General features: G+C 42.7%; 4 protein-coding genes and 1 non-coding gene across 5 annotated transcripts; 4 read left to right on the top strand and 1 right to left on the bottom strand.

Annotated features, from left to right (window-relative positions):
* The first annotated feature begins 303 nt into the window (after positions 1-303).
* Positions 304-6,752, top strand: LOC144742120 (protein regulator of cytokinesis 1-like). The gene is given in 22 exon segments (XM_078624619.1): positions 304-314; positions 564-594; positions 596-670; positions 672-700; positions 1,378-1,408; positions 1,411-1,503; positions 1,813-1,896; positions 1,899-2,048; positions 2,685-2,763; positions 2,766-2,854; positions 3,184-3,249; positions 3,251-3,277; positions 3,279-3,335; positions 3,426-3,482; positions 3,484-3,578; positions 3,665-3,797; positions 4,318-4,413; positions 4,483-4,629; positions 4,709-4,822; positions 4,931-5,044; positions 5,667-5,846; positions 6,681-6,752. Coding segments are annotated over 22 exon segments (1,830 nt in total).
* Positions 1,623-1,695, top strand: TRNAK-UUU (transfer RNA lysine (anticodon UUU)). Its single transcript has one exon. It is a non-coding gene; the product is annotated as a tRNA-Lys (tRNA).
* A 1,510-nt stretch (positions 6,753-8,262) lies between the features above and the next one.
* Positions 8,263-10,253, top strand: LOC144742119 (phosphatidylglycerophosphatase and protein-tyrosine phosphatase 1-like). Its single transcript, XM_078624618.1, has 4 exons — positions 8,263-8,409; positions 9,115-9,195; positions 9,499-9,690; positions 10,125-10,253. The coding sequence occupies exons 1-4, from the start codon at positions 8,263-8,265 to the stop codon at positions 10,251-10,253; spliced, it is 549 nt and encodes a 182-aa protein (XP_078480744.1).
* Positions 10,254-11,356: 1,103 nt separating this feature from the next.
* Positions 11,357-14,293, top strand: LOC144742125 (NADH dehydrogenase [ubiquinone] iron-sulfur protein 3, mitochondrial-like). The gene is made up of 7 exons (XM_078624623.1): positions 11,357-11,411; positions 11,892-11,957; positions 12,757-12,854; positions 12,969-13,118; positions 13,376-13,501; positions 13,616-13,735; positions 14,123-14,293. The coding sequence occupies exons 1-7, from the start codon at positions 11,357-11,359 to the stop codon at positions 14,291-14,293; spliced, it is 786 nt and encodes a 261-aa protein (XP_078480749.1).
* Positions 14,294-17,627: 3,334 nt separating this feature from the next.
* Positions 17,628-19,445, bottom strand: LOC144742122 (complement C1q tumor necrosis factor-related protein 4-like). Its single transcript, XM_078624621.1, has 2 exons — positions 19,161-19,445; positions 17,628-18,434 (listed from the first exon to the last, which is right to left on the bottom strand). Exons 1-2 carry the CDS (start codon positions 19,386-19,388, stop codon positions 17,628-17,630), a joined length of 1,035 nt encoding a protein of 344 aa, XP_078480747.1. The 5' UTR covers positions 19,389-19,445.
* Between the last annotated feature and the right edge of the window lie 2,431 nt (positions 19,446-21,876).

Genomic DNA, 21,876 nt, shown 5'->3' with positions numbered 1-21,876 from the left:
ATGTCGCCACACCCCTTTCTGAAACTAGTAGGATATGTTTTTCAATGGCGTGGTCTTTGAGGAGAGGTGGGCGGTGCTCTGTAAAGATGAACTGCAGAAACTGTCGACGGGCGGTGTCGGTACTACTCCACAAGCGTCTCTCCAGGAACGAACCAATCAGAGAGCAGAGCGCTTCGCTATGCGTATTTTGAACTGCGGGCAAACGGACGGGACAGGAGGAAAGCGTCGGACGTGCCTCGTCACTTGTCCATTTGACAGGTTTGTGGATTTTAAGTTGACTGGTCGCTATATCGGGATTTAACGATGAGAAAGAGGTACGTGAACTTATTTTAGTGATAGTGTTCGAGTTTGCAAAAAACCCGACCCTGGCGTTAGCTAAATGGAAGTTTGCTAGCTAAACTAAGGTGTATGGCTGTAATGCAACCAATGTCCCCCCTGAGGATTAATAAAGTAATTCCATTATCCGGTTAGTTGGCTGGTAGTTTTGGTGAAATCTGACGTCCACTGGATCTGTGGCTTTGTATTTGAGAAGGACCTGAACATCCTCTCATCTGTCCGTACAGTGAGGTGCTCGCAGCTGAGTCTGTGTCGTGCCCTGAATAAAGCTTTGTGCCGCCTGAAGGACATCTGGGAGGAGATCGGAATCCCAGAGGACCAAAGACTGCAGAGAAACCAGTGTGGTCAAGAACCACATCAAGGTGTGAGCTGGATTACATTTACCAAAGGCTTTTACGCAAAGTTTGGTGTTTGAATGAGTGTTATAATGCCTTGTACGTTCTCAAGAAAACTAGTAAAAGTAGGTCATTGTGAAATGTTTAATGTCCCAATGCCAAACACGTGTAGAATGTGGAGCAATGAAGAAGACCAGCAAGTATCTATCTGTCTGCTTACATTGTGAGAGCCCCACCCAAAACAATCCCAGTGTTCCATCCAGTACTCTTTCCAAAAACATGAACTGTATTTTGATCGATAGGGTTAAATTGTGATCATGTAATATTGTGACTCATGATTAATGTTGCTTTCCTGACACACATCAGCTGGCATGCACTTCTAAATCAAATGATAAGGAGGACTGGTCAATTAAACGTACAGCATCCTTATTGATTCTATCTTTATCTGCACCAACAATAACCAGAAGCAGTATCACTGTGTAATATGCAGTCTCCTCATTTAAAAGTGAATACGTTGTGCTGTCAGTTAGTGAGTCAGTGAGTATCAAGTGATGTGAAAGCAAAAGAATGTCTGTCATGTGGATTGTGTGATGAAACTGTGGATTTTAGGAAAAAACTCTGCACCTAAAGTTTTTATTGTTTTATTTTAGCGAGTTCTGCTGTATCATTCGCCTGAACAAGCTGATTTGGTTTGTTTATCCATCAGGGGCCTACTGGATATGATGATCAAAGAAGAAGGGAAACACTGAAGAACAGACTTATTAGCAGCATTCAAACCTGCAGAACAGAAATGGAGAAACTTTGCCTGGAGCTTCATCTAGCCACATTTGAGGTAAAAACAAAACAAAACAGGAAAACTAATGAAACCTACTTAGAGTGCATGTTTTTGTTTTCACGATAACCAGTAAAAGTAGGTTTGTGTCATCAACATTTGTATTTCTCTCTTTCAGAGCCTGGATAGCTCAGTCGGTAGAGCATCAGACTTTTAATCTGAGGGTCCAGGGTTCAAGTCCCTGTTCAGGCGTTGTTATATATATTGTATGTACATAGGTACCCATCCGTGGATGGAGGAATGTATGTTGTCCTCTACAGTTAGGTGAGGTAATGTTATCTAACCTGAGATTATATTGTTTTTGTCCAGGAGGAGGCTGGTGTCAGCATGCTCCAACAGGAGAAAAACATCCGCACACAAGTTGAGGCTCTGATAAGGGAGAAGACGCAGCGGGCTTGCAGCAGCTGAAGGTTCTGCTGGAGCAGGACCAGGACCTGAGTGACGTTCTGTGCTCCATGCATTTCGGCATTTCTCCCGACTCAGTTCCCTCGCTGGAACAACTGGAGAACTTCCGCCAACACGTCGCCAACCAGAATGCAGAGAAGGTGAGAGTCCACTTTGTTATATTGTCAACATCTGCACGACACACGGGTGCATAGTGTATAAGAGAACAATATATGTTACAATATCAAAGTAAAATTCCCAGTTTGTTAGTTTTAATATCATCATAAGTATCACCAATTTCTCATGCTCAAACAACATGTAGTAATTACTGTGTTATTACATGAAAGAATAGCCTGGAACTCCATCGTTCAAATCACCTCTCTCCAGGTAATGAGCCTGTAAGGTCAAATTTAAAATTTGTATTAATTCACCACATCAACACAAAAATTCATCTGCATCTTCTTACTCTGGGTCACAGTTGTGTTGGAGCTGATCCCAGTTGTCAATGGGTGAATGTCAGGGTACAACCTGGACGAGACGCCAGCTCATCACAGGGCCACATGAAGGACAGACAACCGTTCACACACACATTCACACCTACGGACAGTTTAGAGTAACAGATTAACCTCAGCATGCTTTTGGAGGTGGGAGGAAGCCAAACCTCCACAAAGAGGCCTGGAATTGAACATCTGCGACAGAGCTAACCACTGCCCCACCATGTCACGGCAACACGAAAATTCACAATATTGTTTCAAGACCTGTGTCCTAAAATGATTTCTTTGCTGTCATGTGTTCAGGAAAAGCGGTATGCTGAGTTTATGGACCTCAAAAAGCAGATTATCTTGTACATGGAAGAACTGGACCACATCCCAGAGACAAGTTTGAGAAAGATGTCGTTTGCGAGGATGAAGACTCATTTTGTCTTTCTAGAGACAACATTATGGCACTAAAACTTCTTGTTTGTCAGGTGAGATGATGTTCACACATGAGACTGAGGAAAAAAGTTAGTGCGGTCTCCTTGAAGAAATATCAACAAATTCTGCTTTTTTTTATTGGTTATAACGGTTCATCTGTACAAAATACATGAGAAATATTAGAAAATATATGAATGAAATAATCCTGATCAAAACATGATATTAAAGTTCAAATGTTCAAATGCTAATGAAAGTTATATACAACATTCTATTTCTGTTGCTATTCAGACACAATGGAAACATTCCCTATTGTTATAGTTATAGTCTTAGTTATAGTAATAACTAAGATGGTAATTGTAAGTCTGTCACGTCAATGCTTCAGCTGGAGGAACGTAAGGCAGAGAACGATGCCACATGTGAGTGTCACCGAGAGAAGATCCAGCAGCTGTTGGAACCGACTGCAGGTGCCGGAGGAAACAAAGAGCAGCCTTCAATGAACACATGGTCTCGTCTAGGAAGAGGAACCTGAAAGCGGTGAGCTGATGGGCTTTAGACACTTTTGTCGTGGTTCGTCTGTGGTTTGTGGTTGAATTTTTTCCTCCCCACTGTCCTGTTCTACCTCAGCTGGAAGCAGAGGTCCAGCGGCTGGAGGAGCTCAAACTGCAAAACATTCATAACGTCCACAGACGCCATTCGCTCCGAGATCGCTGTGTTTTGGGAGAAGTGCTTCCTCAGTGCGGACCAGCGGCAGGCTTTTGCTCCGTACTTCAGCGGTGAGTCGGATGACTCGGACTCGGATCAGATCTGACTCGGATCAGAATGATTTTGTTGTTGTTAATACTGTGACTTTGTGTTGTAGAGAGATTTACTGAAGAGCTGCTGAGTCTACATGACGCTGAGATCAAACGCTTAAAGCAGCATTATGAGGATCATAAAGAGCTTTTTGACGGGGTTCACCAGTGGGAGGAAAGCTGGAGACTCTTTTTAGAGCTGGATGTGAGTAACAGAAAAGCTGCTGTACACTTGTACACTTTAGTGACAACACGACGGGAGCTGATGGGATTTCATAGTTGATGAAGTTTAAAGCCCCTTAATTCTGAAACGTGTGTTTGAGCTTCAAGGCCTGTACATACTCAGCAAGAAGGGAAACAGTTGTCGGTGTCCTCGAGGTGGCGAGAACAAGAACAAAGTTTGTTCCAGTCAGGACATTTACATATATATTCTTACTGCACGAGAAACTCGACTGCGAAAGTCACAGTACCACCCATTGCAAGCATTTCTGACCAATCACACGATAGTTCTCAGATAAGACACAAGGGAAAAAAATGTTCTGCCAAGATGTTCTCTGCTCCTGTGGAGTGTGTACAGTTTCGTAGAAAGACGAAGGAGTGACAAAGCAGCCAGATGTCAGATGGCTGTTTCTTCACGGTCATGATGGAAACAAAAGAATCACTCAAACATCCAGCACAGTTGTTGTTGTTGTTGCTTGCTACAATAAATTACTTCTCCTCTCTAGAAAAAAGCCACAGACCCGGCAAGATTTGTAAACAGAGGTGGGAATCTTCTCAAGGAGGAGAAACAGAGGACTGATCTGAGTAAAAGCCTCCCGAAGGTGAGATAAATACAGGTGGCCTTTAGGATTGACTTGTCAGTGGTTGACGAGACACATTTTTTTTTCCAGCTTGAAAAGAAACTGAAAGCCCAAATCGACACATGGGAGAGTGAGCAGGGTCATGAGTTTTTTGTCAACGGACAGAAGTTTCTTGAGTATGTGGAGGAACAGTGGGAGCTGCATCGAGTGGAGAAGGAGAGGGAGAAACAGGAACGGGTAAGCAGCACGTCCCTTTTGTTGTATTAGAGATTTGGTGACAGATTTGTTGACGCATTTCTTTACCAACCTGTAATAGCACCTCAAGAAAAGCAAGCAGATGGAGGAGGACATGCTTTACGGAACAGCAGTGCGAACCCCAACCAAGCGCAGATTCTTGGGCTCCACGACACCAAATAAAACACGAAAGCTGGTAAACGTTACTGTGCAATGCTACACATTTTGATCCTACACATGGAAGATCTTTGTAGTTCTCATCATAATATCGTTCAGCCAGCATGTACTCTCTCTGTTCTAACAGTGTAACGCCACCTCCAGCATGTCTAGTGGAACGTCTAACAGCACCATGCGCTCAGTCTTTGGCGGAACTGTCTGCCGCTCCCCTGTGTCCCGCCCACCTCTCTCAGCAAGCAAGGTTCATTTTCACACTTTCAAAATGTGACACGAAAGTGCAAATGTGTACCTCCTCCCTTCCATATTATTTCATTGTCTCTGTTTTATAGTGAATGTGTTTTAACTCATTTCTGACTGTAAACAGTCCAGGTTTCGTACGTTTCAGGATGACCTTGGAAGTGTTCTTGATTCACCTGATGCTATTTAACCTACTTGCAGTGACATTATCTGTCATATTTTCATTCATCGTTATTTTTATCACTGCAACCATATCATAGTATATATACATGAGTATAATTTTCACATTTAGACTAATGTTTTTCTTTACTTTACCTTTTAGCCATTAGAGGGCATCCATAGCTTTCTTCTTTGTATGTAGCTTAGACAGAAATGGATATCATAGTGTAAAGATTAGTGATTGCCTTCTTACAGACGTTACTGTTCACATGTGCCAAAGGCATTTTATTTTTCACATCCAGGAAACGTCAAGATAAGGCTGAGGTTTGCTAGCCTTACGTAATGCCAACAAATTAGATTAAAACACTAATACAATAGTAATTTCAGCATCAGATTGATGTTTGTTCAGTTCTGCTTCTCTCTGAATCTTGAAATTTTTCCCAAAAGCAGTCCCTCTTCTGTCATAGGTTCCAACAGTAAGGACCCCAGGTGGTGGTAAACCGCCCCACCCAAAACTGCAGGGCTGTAACAAGGAGAATCAGGCCCAGCTGAAGGGGAGTCCCCTGAGCGGTGCGTTGCTGACCCCCGCTAGTCCACAGCGTAACATCAGCATAACCTCTGTTGCCAGCACATATTCAGAGTTTGTGGTAATTTACACTTTTCTCTCTTAATTTCTTTGCTTTGCATTTACAGAACAGATACAAATGAAAATAGCTTTTAATGCACTTAATCTAATGATGTAAACTTATATTGTAGAGGGACTTGGTGAACGCTGAATTTGTTCAGACAAGGTGCGTTTGGCTTCTTAAACCTTGAGTGGCTAATCCCTCTGTACTGAACTGCATGGTACTAATTTAAGGGCATTTTACGCCTTAGTACAACACCTCAATCAGCTGTTGTCTCTATTGAACATCCTTGTGCAAAGCGCCTGACACACTTATTATTTATTCTCTGTAACAACCCTTTAGCTTGTGACTTTGACTTCAGTGCTATGCTATTGCTACATATGTTAATGCTATTTCATGAAATCTACAAACGTCCTGTTTAAATGATAAATGGCTGCAGTTTTCTACCTTAAAGGGACTCAAAGTAATTCAATGGAATCTGCTATTCAAAGTTGCCAACACACAGTTCATACTAGCGGTCTCTCTAAAATGTACTTAATCTTATGTTTTATCAATCACGCAAGCAATAACTTCTTTATTTGTCATCACGCTTGTTTCTTGGCCTCTGACCAAAAGCTTCATGAGCAGCTATTTTTGTATGATCTGTCAGGATAGGTTGGGTCGTAGAAGGGGAGGTGACAAAAGTAAATTACATAAAATAACCTGAGGCTGTTTGGCTTGGATGTAGTTTGAAACTTAGTAAGAGGTGGTAAGAGCTTTCAGAATTGTTGCAAATGTTTAGACAAATCGTTCTTCCTGCTATTATTGTTTTACGTAGAGAAAATCAACCTGACACCTGCCTTCCTGTTTGTACAGCGAGACTTGTCCAAGGCCTCTAACACCAAGGTCCAGCACAACATCCTGAACTCTACTACCAGCAATCATTGACCTCTCTGAAGATGACCGTCTCAGCTAGTCATCATCAAAGCACATTGAAGCTCTGAACTCTTCCAGGATGGATACATATATATATACACAGTATATATTCCTGCCAGCTGCTTTAAAATATACATGAAGGTAATAATATAATTAAAGGGCATAATATGTCCATTGTCAGTATAGCACATTTATTTTTGTGTTTCTACTAAAAGTAGGTTTATCCACTCGACCCTGACCTGTGTAGATGGTGGAGTGGGTAATGGATGGAGACTTTAAGCCAACGACTAAGAAATTGGCAGGTTTCCATAATGCAACAATGTCAACAGCAGGCTAGAGGTTTGTTGTGGATGTTTGTTTGTTTTTTCGGAGGAGAGAGAACAACTCCCTTTGGCATGGACTTTGTAAGTTGTCACAATTTGTACATGGACCAAATTCAGCACACAAAACCCTAAATCATAATATGGCCCCTTTAATAAGTCAGTGATAAACAAGGAGTGTTTAGTGCTGAGTGTGCTGACATCTGTGTTTAGTCTATCACTGTCTGCAGGAGGAAAACAAATGTATATATCATAGGTTAAACTAACACTACTCTTGCTATGTCATTGTGCCAGTTATTTAATATTGTCAAGAGAAAAGTTAAGTTTTCTGAAATTATGCAATTGTATGATGTATATTTGCACTTTCTGTATATTGCAATTCATTGTGTAATTTTTACAAACACACACAGGCATTTTCATTTGACTTTTCCTCCAGTGTTTTAAACATATCTTCAGTTCACTGTTTGACAAGCTAGAATAGGTAGTTGTAGGGTACAAACACATCCTATATCAGTTCTTTTGACAGTTCAATAAACGGTATGGATTCTATAAATCCTCATGTTTGATGTGGAGTGTCAGTCCGATTATAATCCCCTCTTAAAACTTAAAACCACAGTATGATTCTGTTAGTAGTTGGTTGAACGTGTGCCAGGTTGCCGGTGTGCCGTGTTATCAGGAACAAAAATTGAAATGGAACCTAATATTTTGTTGATTGTATCTTTTGGGATAAAAAAATTACAAAATCACAATATTTACCATCATACGGATATAATTTCAGCATTTTGATGTAATTTCTACATGTGTAATGTGAATTCTGGAATTCACCTACTGCAGAAATCTATCTTGTAAATCTATCTAAGATGTAACAAATTTCAAATATTTTCTTTCCCTGGGAGATCTGACTCACTGGGTTCTGGCTCTGGACTGTGTATATCTCATACTGTATATTATAATAATACCCAAGTGTTTCCCTGGGTTCAGTTACGGAATCAGAAAGACAACTTGTGAGTTTATTTTGAAGGAATCACACCGGAAGTGTTGCTTGCGGAAGCGTGTGCTCGTGGGCGGGGGGGGGTCACATGGAAGCATTGGAGTTGGAGTAACGGTTGTAGACCCCCACCGGCACAGCTCAGCAACTGACAGTCGTTATGAGACGGTGACCGGCAGCTCATACATTTACTCTTCTAACGCCTGGTTCAGCCATGTCCGGAGCTTTGGCGAGGCTGCTCTTCTACCCGACTTTAGCCTACAATGTCGTCATGGAGAAAGTGTCGTCGAGACGGTGGTTTGACCGGGTGGACGAGACGGTCCTCCTCGGAGCGCTGCCCTTCAAGTCCATGACCAAACAGGTGAGACTGTCTCGCTCTCTCTCTCTCACTCACACACACACACACACACACACACACACACACACACACACACACAGCTAATTCACGTTTGTAATTAGCCTAAATTTACCGTTTGGTTCTAGGACAGAGACGGGAGTTGACTGTTGTAAAGGCCGGTGTGTGTGTGTGTGTGTGTGTGTGTGTGTGTGTGTGTGTGTGTGTGTGTGTGTGTGTGTGTGTGTGTGTGTTTTGACAGGAATCGGTGGAAAACATAAGACCATGTACCATAACGTCCTCCACCTCCTGGGGAAGTAGCTGGAGATGGCCCTGTCGCACAGATTTAACTGCCATTCGTATTTAAAGCATCGGTGTGCAGTTGAATCTCAAAAATTAAAACTCGTACATTTTAATGATTTAATTTTTCGATAATTAAAGCCTCTGTATATGAAAATATTACAATATTTAGTGTCATGTTCGAGTAAACCACTAATTATGCAGTTCAATACAATGAATGTCAAACCTTAGATATTGGTATTCTAATTTCTGATAATAATGAGAGTATGCTATACTGTCGTACTGCTATTTCTGGAACTAAAAGCATTTCGGAAGTTTGTCATTTAAATAAAAAATGTACTGTGTCAGAGGACTCTTTGACGTATCCAGTTGTTAAGTAGCGGAACAAAATTGTGACTCTAATGACCAAAACATGCTTGCTTTGTTTTACAGCTGGTAGAAACAGAAAATGTCCGAGGGGTTATCACTATGAATGAGAAATATGAGACCAAGTATTTCTGCAACACAGCTGAGGTGAGTTCAGCCCTCATATCTTCTCACTACCTGAGATCCCTACAGTCAAACATCAAGTAAAAGTGACCTCATAGCACTGAAGCATTGAGTTGTTGAGCAAACGGTTCAATTGTTGGAGATAAAAAAAGAAGAGTGTGAGCTGATGAAATCCAAATGTAAACCTGAGACTTTAAGATAAGCCAGTTTAAATGGGTCTCATCTTCTCAACTGATAAGCTCACACATCTTCAGCGATACTCCAGAGAGTCCTCCTCATGTCTCTCTTGTGTTAAAAGCCACATTGTTTGTGTAATGTCGGCTCCAGGAATGGCACGCTGCTGGCGTGGAGCAGCTGATGCTGAGCACTGTTGACCTCACCGGTGTTCCCAGCCTGGAGAACCTGCACCGAGGAGTTGAGTTTGCTCTGCAACATCGTGAGAAGGGAACCAGTGTGTATGTCCACTGCAAAGCAGGACGCTCCCGCAGCGCCACGCTGGCTGCTGCATACCTCATACGGGTCAGTCAGTCACTATTCATGCGTCATGGTCGTTAGAAATCAGTATTATTGATCGTTGTCAGTAACAGACACACCACCTGACGTTTGCTGTGAACTTTACACTGAAAATATTTGAAAGCACCTGGTGTCTGCCATTAGTCCACTGAAAACTGAACCAAATATAGTTCTTGCATCTTTGCTGGACCTTGTTGATCCAGTCATCATTCACCTCTGTGTGAACTGTGTGTGTGGGACTGTGACTTTTGACTTCACTACAAGTCAAATGTACGTCAGATAGGTGCTTGTAGGACATTCTGTTACAGACAATAGACATTTTGTTTCATCACATTCATCACAATTTCTGTCTGTCCCTTGTGTGAGTTTGGAGGTGAAGAAGTCACTTGAGCCATGAGTTCCGTGACGGTTTGTCTTGACGTTGTGCCCTTTGCTGGCAGTTACACTGCTGTACTCCGGAGGAGGCCTGTCAGAAGCTGGCGTCTGTTCGTCCACACATCCTGGTGCGGACGTCTCAGCTGGAGATGCTGAAGGAATACTACCAGCAGGTTTGTGGACCATCCAGTTAAGACAGAGTGACATGACGCTGGGACATCTGGAGGACTGGACTCATCAGAGCATTGCTTCAAGTTCTTCCCAGCAAGGCGTCTATATCACACTGTACAGCCACGGAAGAGAAAAGGATAATTGTTTTTTAGCTGTTCTCATGTTGATTCTTTTGAAAATTGGCAGAGTTAAGTTGTTGAATCTCAAATGAGAGAATAAATTTACAAAACACAGCTACCAAGGTGGTAATTGCCCTTTGTTGCAGATCCGATTCTTGTAAAAATGTTTGACCAGAGATGTTCGTTTGCCCAGGGAGGAATGTCAAGGACATTTACAAGCCATGATATTTTTTATCATATTTTCACAAATACTCCTGAGATTAAAATAGAACAAAACACAACAGCGGTGATAGTGTCAACATGTCACAGAGGTCAGTGTTTTTTTATGAATTCTTTTATTACTTTTGACACATGTGGCTCATGTAGACATGACATCTACAGTACTCTCATTGTTTTTGGTGTCTTTGGCGTTGTTTGAGAATAGATGGAAACTTTCATTTTTGAAATTTTTTTTCTCAAAAAATAGTGACTGTTGCAGCATGTTTACTTGTGACATTAACAATCAAACTGAACACTCCAATTACTCATCATTCTTCAAACTGAGTCTCACCAAGCTCATTTTATATCAAAACTTACTGTTGTTTACAACGTTTCATATAACGTTTTATTCAACTTGAAAATTCTGATAATGTTAAATAAAAGAACAATACAATGTAATTTGAATACTTTCATTTTTTTCTGTGTTTAGGTGTTGCCGTCAACAACTTACATGTCAATATTTTCAGTCATGTATGGTGTGTCTGTCTGACATGGCTGCTTCACATTATTCATTATGTAGCAAAGTGAAGTATTTAAATGACTCTGTTTAGTATTTTGGTCCCATTTTACTAGTAAAATACTACCTATAAGATAGTTACGTATAGGTGTGTTTCATAATAAAAAGATAAAAACCAATTTGTATGTAGTTCGTCTCGACTGCAGTGCAGTGATTACCCCCTCCAGGTCACAAGGGGGCGACAGAGCGTCAACCTGCTTTTCTTTGGAGGAGAAAGGTCCACACAGCGAACATGGCTGCGTCGTTAGTGCGGTTTGTCCGCGGAGGTCTTGGACGTAGTCTGAATAGTAAGTCAATTGGACATTCTTGTGTGTTTAGACAAGCGGCTGATTGTGATTTCCCATTGAACACGATTCACCCGTGTGCGCTACGGAAAACGACAAATTGCTATTTTAACCGTTAAATGTCTGAGGGTTGACCTTCGCGCTAGCTAATGCTAACCGCGTTAGCCTGTACGGAGCTGTATCGCAGCTATGAGAGGATGTTTTTTTCTGTGACCGGTGTTTAGATAAAGGCTATGGATAAATAAGTTATTTGTGCATACAACAGGCACTGTTTGACGGGGAATGAGTGCAATTAGTCAATTAGCTGACTAGTATAAATATGACTTTTATTTAAAGGCACCAAGAGAGGTAAAACCTTGAACTCACACATTTCAACAACTCCGCATACAGACTTCATGATGGACATTGAAAAACAATATTACTTGACAATACTTGTCAATACATATTCATATTTACATGAACCCTCTCCTCTGTTTCCACTAGTTGCCAGGTCTTCCTGTCTCCTCCAGCAGCAGACACGACTGCAGAGCTCCACCACTGAGACCAGGCGTGAGTACAGACATCTGCAAACAGCATTAGACACCAGGGAGATTTTTTTTTTTCTCTGAGAAATGTCTGAGTCACATTGGCATGATCCCGTCGTCTGATTGGAGATGTTTTGACATCTGACCTGAGATTTGCCAGGTACATTTAAATGGTACCTTTAGAAGATGAGAGTGGTGTTTGAGACCACCCTTCACATCTACCAGGGGCACATAGGACCAAACCGTGGTTATGGTAAACAAACTGGACTTAGAATTTCCTTTGCATTTCCATGCAAATATAGATTAATGTAAAGTCAGACTGAATGGACATGTGTGCTACACTCTTTACACAAAAGTTTAGTCCATGAACGTCATGAATCAACTGTATATATAAGAAAATACTGTAAAATGAAAAAAAATACCAGCAAGCATTGAGTGAATGTGCATAAAGATCTTTGATACATGTGAGGAATTTGAATTGTCTGACGTATTTTGTAAAGAGCAGTTTGTTAGTTCAGATGTAACTTACCAATAAACGTCATCCCCACCAAATTATAAAAAGTGGACTGAAAAAATGACAGAAATAGTGTCTGCAAACAGATGTTGCGAGAACACTGGCAGGAAAAGAAGGGGACATGGGGCTGTTTTTGATACAGGGCATGGGTTGAGGAGGTGGTATAGCTGTGACTAAATATTTCGATTTCTGTTGTAATTTTACTGTGTGGATTACTCTGTATTGGCAATGAGCCAGGGAGTGACTGGTTGAGTTGTCTGAATGTATAATATGAAAAAGAAATAAACGTAAATACATCGTCATTCCACAGCCACCGTCCGACCAAAGGATGCTGTCACTCACAACCAGCTGGCAGCGTTTGGGGAGTATGTGGCTGAAATGATGCCCAAATACATCCAGCAGGTTCAGGTCAGTTCACATTAGCAGTACGTGTACACAGCTTCCTGTCCACTGCAGCAGTCGGAGCGATTCAGTGTTGTTTTCAAAAGCATGTGGCTGTTCTGAGAGGGTCTGTGTGTGCAGGTGACCTGTTACAATGAGCTGGAGGTCATGATCCATCCTGACGGAGTGGTCCCCGTTCTGACTTTCTTGAGGGACCACACCAGCGCCCAGTTCAGGAACATGATCGACCTGACTGCCGTTGACATCCCCACACGACAAAACCGCTTTGAGGTACCAAAAAAAAAATGTTAAGAGACTGGGTGAACTAATCCACTTAGGTCTGGTGGACAGCGGTTCCTCTGGTTTTACATTTACATTGACTATTTGACACGTGAGATATGAGTTGCGCAGGAATGCAGCACTGCAGCCGAGACACACATTCCGAAATCAATTATTATTACTTTGAGAACAGTGATGTGGCCGGTCAAGACACGTCAGCGTGCAAATAAAGTCAAATGTTTCCTCACTGTGATGTGTGTGGTTTTCAGATTGTGTATAGTCTGATGTCACTGCGCTACAACTCCCGTATCCGTGTCAAGACCTACACAGATGAGTTAACGCCAGTGGACTCTGCTGTTCCCGTCCACAAGGCTGCCAACTGGTACGAGAGGGAGGTGGGTCCACACGAACACATCTGAAGGTTCAGAAAGTAGAAGGCTGAGGCTGAGGCTGCACAGCTCCGACTGTCATGAAGGGTAATCACAGTGAAGTGTGTGTGATTTGTACAGGTGTGGGACATGTTTGGTGTGTTCTTTGCCAACCACCCAGACCTGAGGCGCATTCTGACCGACTATGGTTTCGAGGGTCATCCCTTCAGGAAGGACTTCCCTTTGTCCGGATATGTGGAGGTGACTTCTTCCAGCAGCACACCCACACACGTTGCGTGGCCACCAGCTTCATTCAGGTCCATCAGTGTGTGATCGACTTTGTCCAAAGTGGAGTGGACTTGGCAGGATGTCCATGAGACAGACAAGTCAGACGCTGTACCCAGATGTTTAAAACTGCAAAGTCTGCTGGGCACATTTTATTGTTGATCATTATCATGACATGCTGCTGGAGTAACGATTGCGTTTTAATATTTTGTGCTTGACTGATTTCTCTGAGAATCAGAAACTATTTTACAGAATATCTCTACAATGTCCCTTTGACCGCCGATGTTTCTCCTTTATGTCGAAGTTGTCATCCATGAAAACAGCTGGAAACACCTCTACACTGACCAACCCGTCCTTCCACAGGTGCGTTATGATGATGAGGTGAAGCGTGTGGTGGCGGAGCCGGTTGAACTGTCGCAGGAGTTCAGGAAGTTTGACCTCAACACTCCCTGGGAAGTGTTCCCCGCCCACCGAGAGCCCCAGGAGGCAGCCCCCAAACTAGAAGCTGGTGACAAGGCTCCTGAGAAGAAGTGACGTCCACTCAAACCGTCGTCTGCGTCGTTCTGTGATTCCCAGCCCTTCAAGAGACCCACCTGGAATATTTATGTAAATAAAACTACGAATTAAAACAATGGTTGAAACGGTTTATGCAGATTTCTTGGAAGCATCTCAACCAGGTTTGGAATTTGAGAATGCTGTGGTGACAAATGTCCGAATATTTTGTCACTGGATTGTAGAACACACAAACAAAAACCTCAGGATTTCCTGTGACTGGTTCGGTTATTGTTCCAAGCTGGATCATTCTTGAAGTGACAAAAACTCAATTCTATTTTTACATGAATTGAACCTAACCAAATGTTTGAATTCAGTTTTCCTGGGGAGTTTTCCTCATTTCTGGATAAATGAACCCCCGTATACTGTATACAAATACTAATACAAATAATCAGTGAGACATGAACTGAAGTTTAAATCATGCAAGTGGACACATTCTCTGTTTTTAAAGTGGGGGCCACCTCAGGTTTGCAGCCTCTCCTGCTGCTCCTCTCTCGTTACTACTAGGTGACCAGCAGGTGGCGTTGCAGATTTCCTTTAACTCCGTTTCCCTGTCAGGACTTTGATTTCTGCCTCATTTCACCGATGGATTGAAGAACAGTCCAAACTGCACATTTCTTCATTTATTTTTGTCAGACAATATCTCTGAGGCATTCAATTTACATTGAAGAAACTCTTAAAACATTTAAAAAGGCATCATGAGCCAGACTACTAAAACAAGACATGGGTCAAAATGTTTATATTTCTTTGAATTAAGACCAAGTCAAGTTTTTTGTTTAATATCACATTTTGATCCATGTGAATGTAGTATCTATTTCATGATGATTTCATCTAAAGGAAAGAAGCACAGACCAGAAACATCAACATATTGCCCATAACTTTACAGAAAAAATACACAGTAACAGGCATCCACTGGGCCTGTAAAGCTGTTCAGTATCTTTTGACTCCACTGAGTCTCCACGTATAGGCATGCATCACACTTCTGAATTTAACCAGCAAGTTAATGTTCATGTCACTTCACACACGGCATGAGTTGTGCAAGAGGTTTCACGATTTGGTCAACAGGCAACACTTTGACAGACGGGTCAGGATTTACTGCACTGGGGATCGCTCTCATACTGAGGCGGAAACGTTCAAAAAAGCAACAAATTCTAGACTGACGGAACACATCAGCATCTGAAATGAACGGACGTGTGTCAATGTCCACAGTTTTGGAAGTCTGTGCAGTCGTAACAGACAGGAAATTATTCATAAGTCACTGTGGAAGGGAGCAGCCATGTGAGACAGCAGGGACATACTAGTTTTCAGGAAGGGTGGGTTAGAGGTTAGATCAGGGACATGTTTGACTGAAAATTGCATCACATTTTTGTTCCTGTGCACTAATTATCAGCCCTCAAACCTCAAAGTGAATTTGAGAGGGATTCTTTTAACTCTGCTATTGTTTACTTCCAACATTTGTGCCCTAAAGAGTTTTACACAAAAACAATGATAAAAAAAAAAAGAAAAGACAGAAACATAGACTTGGTGCTTTGGTGTCTTTCTGCTGCACCACATCCGCCTCAAACAGTTACTTTACAAAGGGTCGCTCCTCCACTGAAATAACTTAGATCAATTTGAAGAAACAGTTAAAAACAAGCTGTACTTTGTCCTCTTTTTTGCTCACTCAAGTGAAATCAATGAAGGTGTACCACACTCACTTTAGATGTCAAGAGAAGGACGAGAGGGCTAAACGTGTTTGTTCAGCATTTTAAAACGCGTCTTTACTAAAAGTGACATCATTTGCCTCCAATTTAAAGGTTTCGACATTCGCAGCATAACAGCATATGTCAAAGCAAAATCAAATGGATTCTTATTTACACAGAATAAGATTACCGCTAATTATGAGACCACCTTTGAATCAGTTATTATGATTTTTTAATCCTACTGTAAAACAAAACTTTGGAGATGTTCAACAAAAGCTCTGTGAAATTATAAGTGTAAACTTATAATTAAGTGTAAACAAGTAACCATTTTACATTCCGAAATGATGAAATATTTGCAGCATCAAAATCTCAGTTTGGGTAGATTTAAATTTAATCTATAAAATGAAAATAAACACAACTCTCCGTTGTAAGAAGACAGAAATATGAAATGTTTAAGTATCTGCCAAGGAAAAGGTCTCGCACATCCTAATTATCTGTTTCCCTAAAACCTCAACATAATTTTGTGTCCACATGCCCCCATTTCAGATCATTTCTGCATCCTGCTACCACAAAAGTCAGATATGTTGTCATTGGATTACTGCTAGAAGGAACTATAGTAACTATCTGTCAACCCTCTGTCAGCTGAGGACCATTGACAATCACTGCTTTACACCACTGCTCATATTTTCCCGTCATGAAAACTGCAATAAAAGATTCAAGTGTTCAATAAGAATCACTTCACATGGTGCCGCTCCAGCAGACGAGGTAATTTCATGAAGTCAAGGTTCATCACAATTTTCAACAGTGTCATCCTTCTCCCAGCAGTGGGAAATGAAACAGCCACGCATATTACAGTGGCCTGGGAGAGGCATTTCAATTTCCCCCCATGGTGGCTTTCATCTTTAAATGAAACGCTGCAGAATTAGAAATGAGATTGTGGCCCAGTGGTGGCATGTGGACCACGTCGTGCATGGGACGGACGCGTGGAGTCTGCAGTCTCTCCAATACTTTGTCAGTTTTCTTCTGCTGCGGCGCACATACACACAAAAAAACACGTCTTTACGCACCTGTAAAGACTCAGTGAGGTGACACAACGAGGAAACACCCGACACAACACACAGCAACAAGAAAATAGAAATAGAAGTTAAATACACTGTCGGTTTAAAAAAAAAAAAAAAAAGTGTATATTTCATGACTTAGTGAAGATGCGTGTTGTGCTGTGTGGCCTTAAGGAGCAACAGTTCAGTTCTTTCCCATCATGGTTTTACCTTTAAAAGTGTACATCACAAATGTCAACACAGAATTAAAGAGAAAGAGGACCGATGTGACACAGAAGGGAACAGGTAACAAGTGAGTTACAGTTCAGTTAGTGGTCCCACCGCTGTAGTTCACAGTCCAACGTGTACGTGAAATGAAGATCCTGGAGGCCTTTTGCTGCAAATTCAAGATATTTTCACTTAATTTCTGTATTCAGTCCAAGGTCCCTGTGACAAAAAGAATTCATAAAAAGAGGACGAATCGGAGAAGGACAAAGCAGTAATTCATCTCTGGTATTTGCCACACAACTCAGTCTTTTCTGTGGACGACCACCTCGCATGAATCCTCCACGCAACGTTCCGTCTGCGGCGATGCGGTTAGGGCTTCTTGTCTGCGTTTGGTTGGCTGGTGGTTGTCATGCTGCTGCTGCTGCTGGGGATGTCTGGGTAAACCAGGAAGCCAGTGAAGGTGATGTATTTGGCGTGGTTGCTGTAGGCCCCGAAGCCGTCTCTCTGGTGGGAGTAGAGCCAGACCGTGTCCCCCGGCTTCAGCGACAGCATCAAACTCTGGCTCTGCAGGGCCTTCTCGCCCTGGCTGTCGTCGTAGATCATCGCCTGCACCTCCAGTCGGTTTTTCATCAACTTGACGGACAGCGTCTTCTGGGGCAGCTTGCCCACGTTGAACGAGAAGTAGTAAGCCCCAGGAATGCGGCACGTGAACGTCCCCTCCGTGACGTTAAAGTCCTGGCCGATGTTCACAAACGCGGTATCGAAGCTGACCGGATGATGGTGCGGCAGGCCCGCCTGGTTTACTCCCACGATGCTCTGGGTGCGTCCCGCTGAGAAAGCCGATCTCTGGTCACGTTCATCCTCCTCCTCCCCATCGCCCCCCTCCTCTTCCTCCACATGCGTCGTCTCCTTCTCCTCCACATCGTCAGTCCTTTCCGCCCGGGCATCCTCTGCGGGGTGGTTACCGTTCCACAGGGGCTGCTGCTGCGAGTCGTGGGCAGGACGAGGTTGGGGGTGGTGTTCCTGGTAGTCGTAGGTGTCTGGGTAGATGAGGTAACCGTTGAAAGTGGTGTAATGTCCAGTGTTGCTGTAAAGCGCATAGCGGGGGTCACCATGGAGACGGAGCCAGATGGTGTCCCCAAACTCCAGCTGCAGCATCACACTCTGGCTCTGCACCTGAGGAGCGAGACCGTAGTTATCACAGCACCGAGGAGCACATAATCTGATCAGCGACCTCCCACAGTCCATCACTCAGAGGAACTCGGTGTGTGATCTGACTCACACACACACACACACACACACACAACCTCCATGGTAACAGCTGTATCAAACTGGAGCGCGACTATTGCCAACATTCCTGCTCAGAAGCACTCACTACCTCATTTTATCTATTTTTATTTTGCACTTTAACACAAATCATTAACTTAATCTGACATTCGGAGTGTAAGAGATTGTTGTTACTGATGCTGTGAAGAATGAGTTTTGTCTTGCATGTTGTTATGACCTCGCGTGTCGTACCCCTTTTGCCAGAGTTCCAGCTGGGGACACACTACATTTATTTACCCATGATTCACAGCTATCATGAGTTCGCTGTGACTGGGGACAATCAGCCTCCCCTGGACTCAGTCGGTTGTGTATAGTGATCATCTACCCTATCCACTCCTCCACGACTTGACCCGTACCCATTCTGGCATTTCAGTGGATTTCTCCGAGCACAAAGCTGTGTAAACAGCCGTTTTGTCGTCCATGTTTGTCCCTAAACTTTCGCTATCACAAACAGGCTTTGATGCGATCAGTTGGGCTGCGATTCGTTTGACAAATCATCTCGTCTGTGATTCCTCATTGGGTGCAGTCGTCTGTCTGTTGTCTTTTCCAAAATCTTACCCGATTACACGGACCTACCTTCCTCTCCTCCCCGGCGTTCTCTTCATACACAATGGCCTGCACCTCATTCCTGTTCTTCATCAGCATCACAGACAGGTCTTTGTGTGGGAACTTGCCCACTGTGAAGGAGAAGTAGTAGGCCCCGGGGATGCGGCAGCGAAACAAGCCAGACTTGGGGTCAAAATCCCCGCCGATATTGACGTACACGGCGTCAAAGGTCACTGTCATCTTGGGCCCGCCTTCCATACTGTTGGTGCGTGCCACAGAGAAAGCTGAACGTAACTCCACATCATCCGCCAGTCGAGCGAAACCCAAAACACCGCCTGCATGGCTCAAGCACAGAAGGCCAATCAGCATGTTTGCTGGGAGCAGCATTGTATCTGTAGATAGATGCAAAAAAAAAGGGAATTAGATGTTTATTTCTTGTGCTGCACCACATTTTTCATTTTACTTGTAACCACATGAAAATCCCCAAAAGAGTAAATACACGACCCTGCTGGTCACTCAACAAACTGCAGTGTCTTAACAGTGACATGAGTTTGTTACAGAAAAGGAATTTTACGTAAAATACTTTTAATGTCTCACCGATATTATCAGCACCCTCACAACAAACAGAAAACAAACCGTAATACTGGTGAACGCTGCATTAGCACATCATAGAAGACACACGGAACAGGCTCAATCTGCATGAGAACCAAACCCACAAACCCACCCACGGGCCGCTGTACGTGCACCGTCCCAGCTGATTGCTCTCTGTAGCACATATATTAATGTGCTGTCATTGTCTCATTGTCCACCTCTGATGAACCGCCAGGAAGCAGAAACACACAGGTGGAGCTGCCAGCGCGCTAAAAACGCCGTCATAACAGAGAGGACACCGCAGACCACGAGGTTTGTTGTTAGCCCCGGAGGAGCAATTAGGACTTTATCAACCATAATTGTTTACTACGTTAAATGTATAGTCCGTAATAATTGTCCTTTTCACGTTGGTGAAAACAATGTGAAAGCAAATATTTTTTTGGAAAATGAATGGACAACTTCAATCATCTTTTAGCATTAAAAATATAATTTCGGTTAAAGAGTTTCTACATATTGGTGGTGTATTAACCATTACAGAGACATAAAACAATGATTTTCTAATTACCAATAACTGATAACGTAGGGCAGCTGTGGCATTAGCCTGAATCTCAGTGGTGGTCTAATACATTTGTTAGACACTTCATATTCAGCACACATCAACGTGGTAGCGTGCCAATACACTGCAGCATATGTACAACTAAGGTTTGAGCAGACACGTCATCGTCAACCTCCTCTATCTCAGCTGGTTGTTTCAGATTTAAAGACGGTGTTATCCATTCCCCCAGAGGTTTTATTCACCTTCATTGACGAGGTGGAAGTCCAGCCATTTACTCCGAATGTCTTTAGGTCATTCGCCCTGTGTGTGAATGACCTATGACCTTTAACCCACAAATTGAGTTCTCAAACCAATGGGAACAAATAGGAACATAGAACCAGAACAGGACTCGAAAGCCTCTGTTACGTCTCACCACTGTCATTTATAGTCATTCATTTTATAATGGTGCTTGAGAAAAGATACGGTGTGTTCCAGAGGCCTTGAAGTTATTCACGGTTTGAACAAAATCCCCTTCTAGTGGTCTTTGATTATTGTGTTTTTATTGTGCTCAGACACACAACAAAAGCTGCTCTGTTTTTCTGTTTTCACTGTAAGAATTCTTTCCATTCTCCACAAGAAAAGATGCTGCAGTACTGGCTTTGCCGACATTGTATTTTCCTTCCAAATAACTGACAATTCAGCACTTAGGCTTGTTTGTGTAATGGCAGCTTGCACCTAGAAATACTGTTTGCTTGTCTGGTTAATGGCAGCAGTTTTAACCAGTCCTGTTGACAGACCGCTCTCCTCCGAGAGCGCCGTGCTTCAGGTTCAAGCAGCAATGAAAGAATAGATCAAACAAACCTCTTCCATAATGAGCCCCCGTGGGAGTTAGGAGAGGGAGGGAGAGGAGCAACAGAATAGAGCAGAAGAGGAAACAGTCGGGGAGAATTAGTCCACACAAATATGAAAACGACACCACGCCATGCATGTTTTAAAATCTGTGTAATTAACAACTGTCTTGAATCCTACGCAGTTCCACAGTTTACATGAACACTCAAATTGATGTTAAGTTGTTTTTAATTGTGTATCATTCATCTGTTTGTGGAATTAATGACACGAGTTTCATGTCTGTGAAGGTCCTCAGTCATCCACTGAATTTCATTGGTTCACTTTTAAGCATTTCACAGTTTGTTTAAAGCGGTTTTCATTTCAATATTTCCTCCGTTTCCTCCTGTTAAGGGTCATTGTTCAAAGGGTAGAAAGCCCCAGACCAGGAATCAAACCCTGCTGCCCTACTAATACTGTTGTGTCACATCCACTCCCCTCAGTCACATGAGTATTATTGTACCAACGAGCTGAACCTGAACCTGAGAAATGTTGTTCTGACTGACTCCCAAAAAGTTCACTCTTGATTTATGTAGTAGTCCATGTTTTCAGTGATGTACTCGCAGTTGTTGTTGTTGAGAATTACTATTTCAGCATTTCTTATCTGGGGCAACGCAACAAACTCCACCGGCTCTTTGGGCGCTCCCAATTATTCCCGTTTGCTCTGAGGTTTAGCGAGTCCTTTCTGAACATTGGGCACGTGCAGTAGATGTACTCGGATGCACTTTTCAGAAT

This window comes from Lampetra planeri, unplaced genomic scaffold (assembly GCF_965212315.1).
Source record: "Lampetra planeri unplaced genomic scaffold, kcLamPlan1.2.h2 scaffold_866, whole genome shotgun sequence".
NCBI lineage: Eukaryota > Metazoa > Chordata > Hyperoartia > Petromyzontiformes > Petromyzontidae > Lampetra > Lampetra planeri.
This window is presented reverse-complemented; position numbering and strand designations above follow the sequence as displayed.

Excerpts from the sequence above, each read along its gene's own strand:
- LOC144742119 (XM_078624618.1), top strand. The coding sequence starts at position 8,263 with ATGTCCGGAGCTTTGGCGAGGCTGCTCTTCTACCCGACTTTAGCCTAC. Across the intron at positions 8,410-9,114 it reads TCAAGTCCATGACCAAACAG|CTGGTAGAAACAGAAAATGT; the intron begins GTGAGACTGTCT and ends TTTGTTTTACAG. Across the intron at positions 9,691-10,124 it reads CTGCTGCATACCTCATACGG|TTACACTGCTGTACTCCGGA; the intron begins GTCAGTCAGTCA and ends CTTTGCTGGCAG.
- LOC144742125 (XM_078624623.1), top strand. The coding sequence starts at position 11,357 with ATGGCTGCGTCGTTAGTGCGGTTTGTCCGCGGAGGTCTTGGACGTAGT. Across the intron at positions 11,958-12,756 it reads CTCCACCACTGAGACCAGGC|CCACCGTCCGACCAAAGGAT; the intron begins GTGAGTACAGAC and ends GTCATTCCACAG. Across the intron at positions 12,855-12,968 it reads AATACATCCAGCAGGTTCAG|GTGACCTGTTACAATGAGCT; the intron begins GTCAGTTCACAT and ends CTGTGTGTGCAG.
- LOC144742122 (XM_078624621.1), bottom strand. The coding sequence starts at position 19,388 with ATGGAAGGCGGGCCCAAGATGACAGTGACCTTTGACGCCGTGTACGTC. Across the intron at positions 18,435-19,160 it reads ACGCCGGGGAGGAGAGGAAG|GTGCAGAGCCAGAGTGTGAT; the intron begins GTAGGTCCGTGT and ends CTCGCTCCTCAG.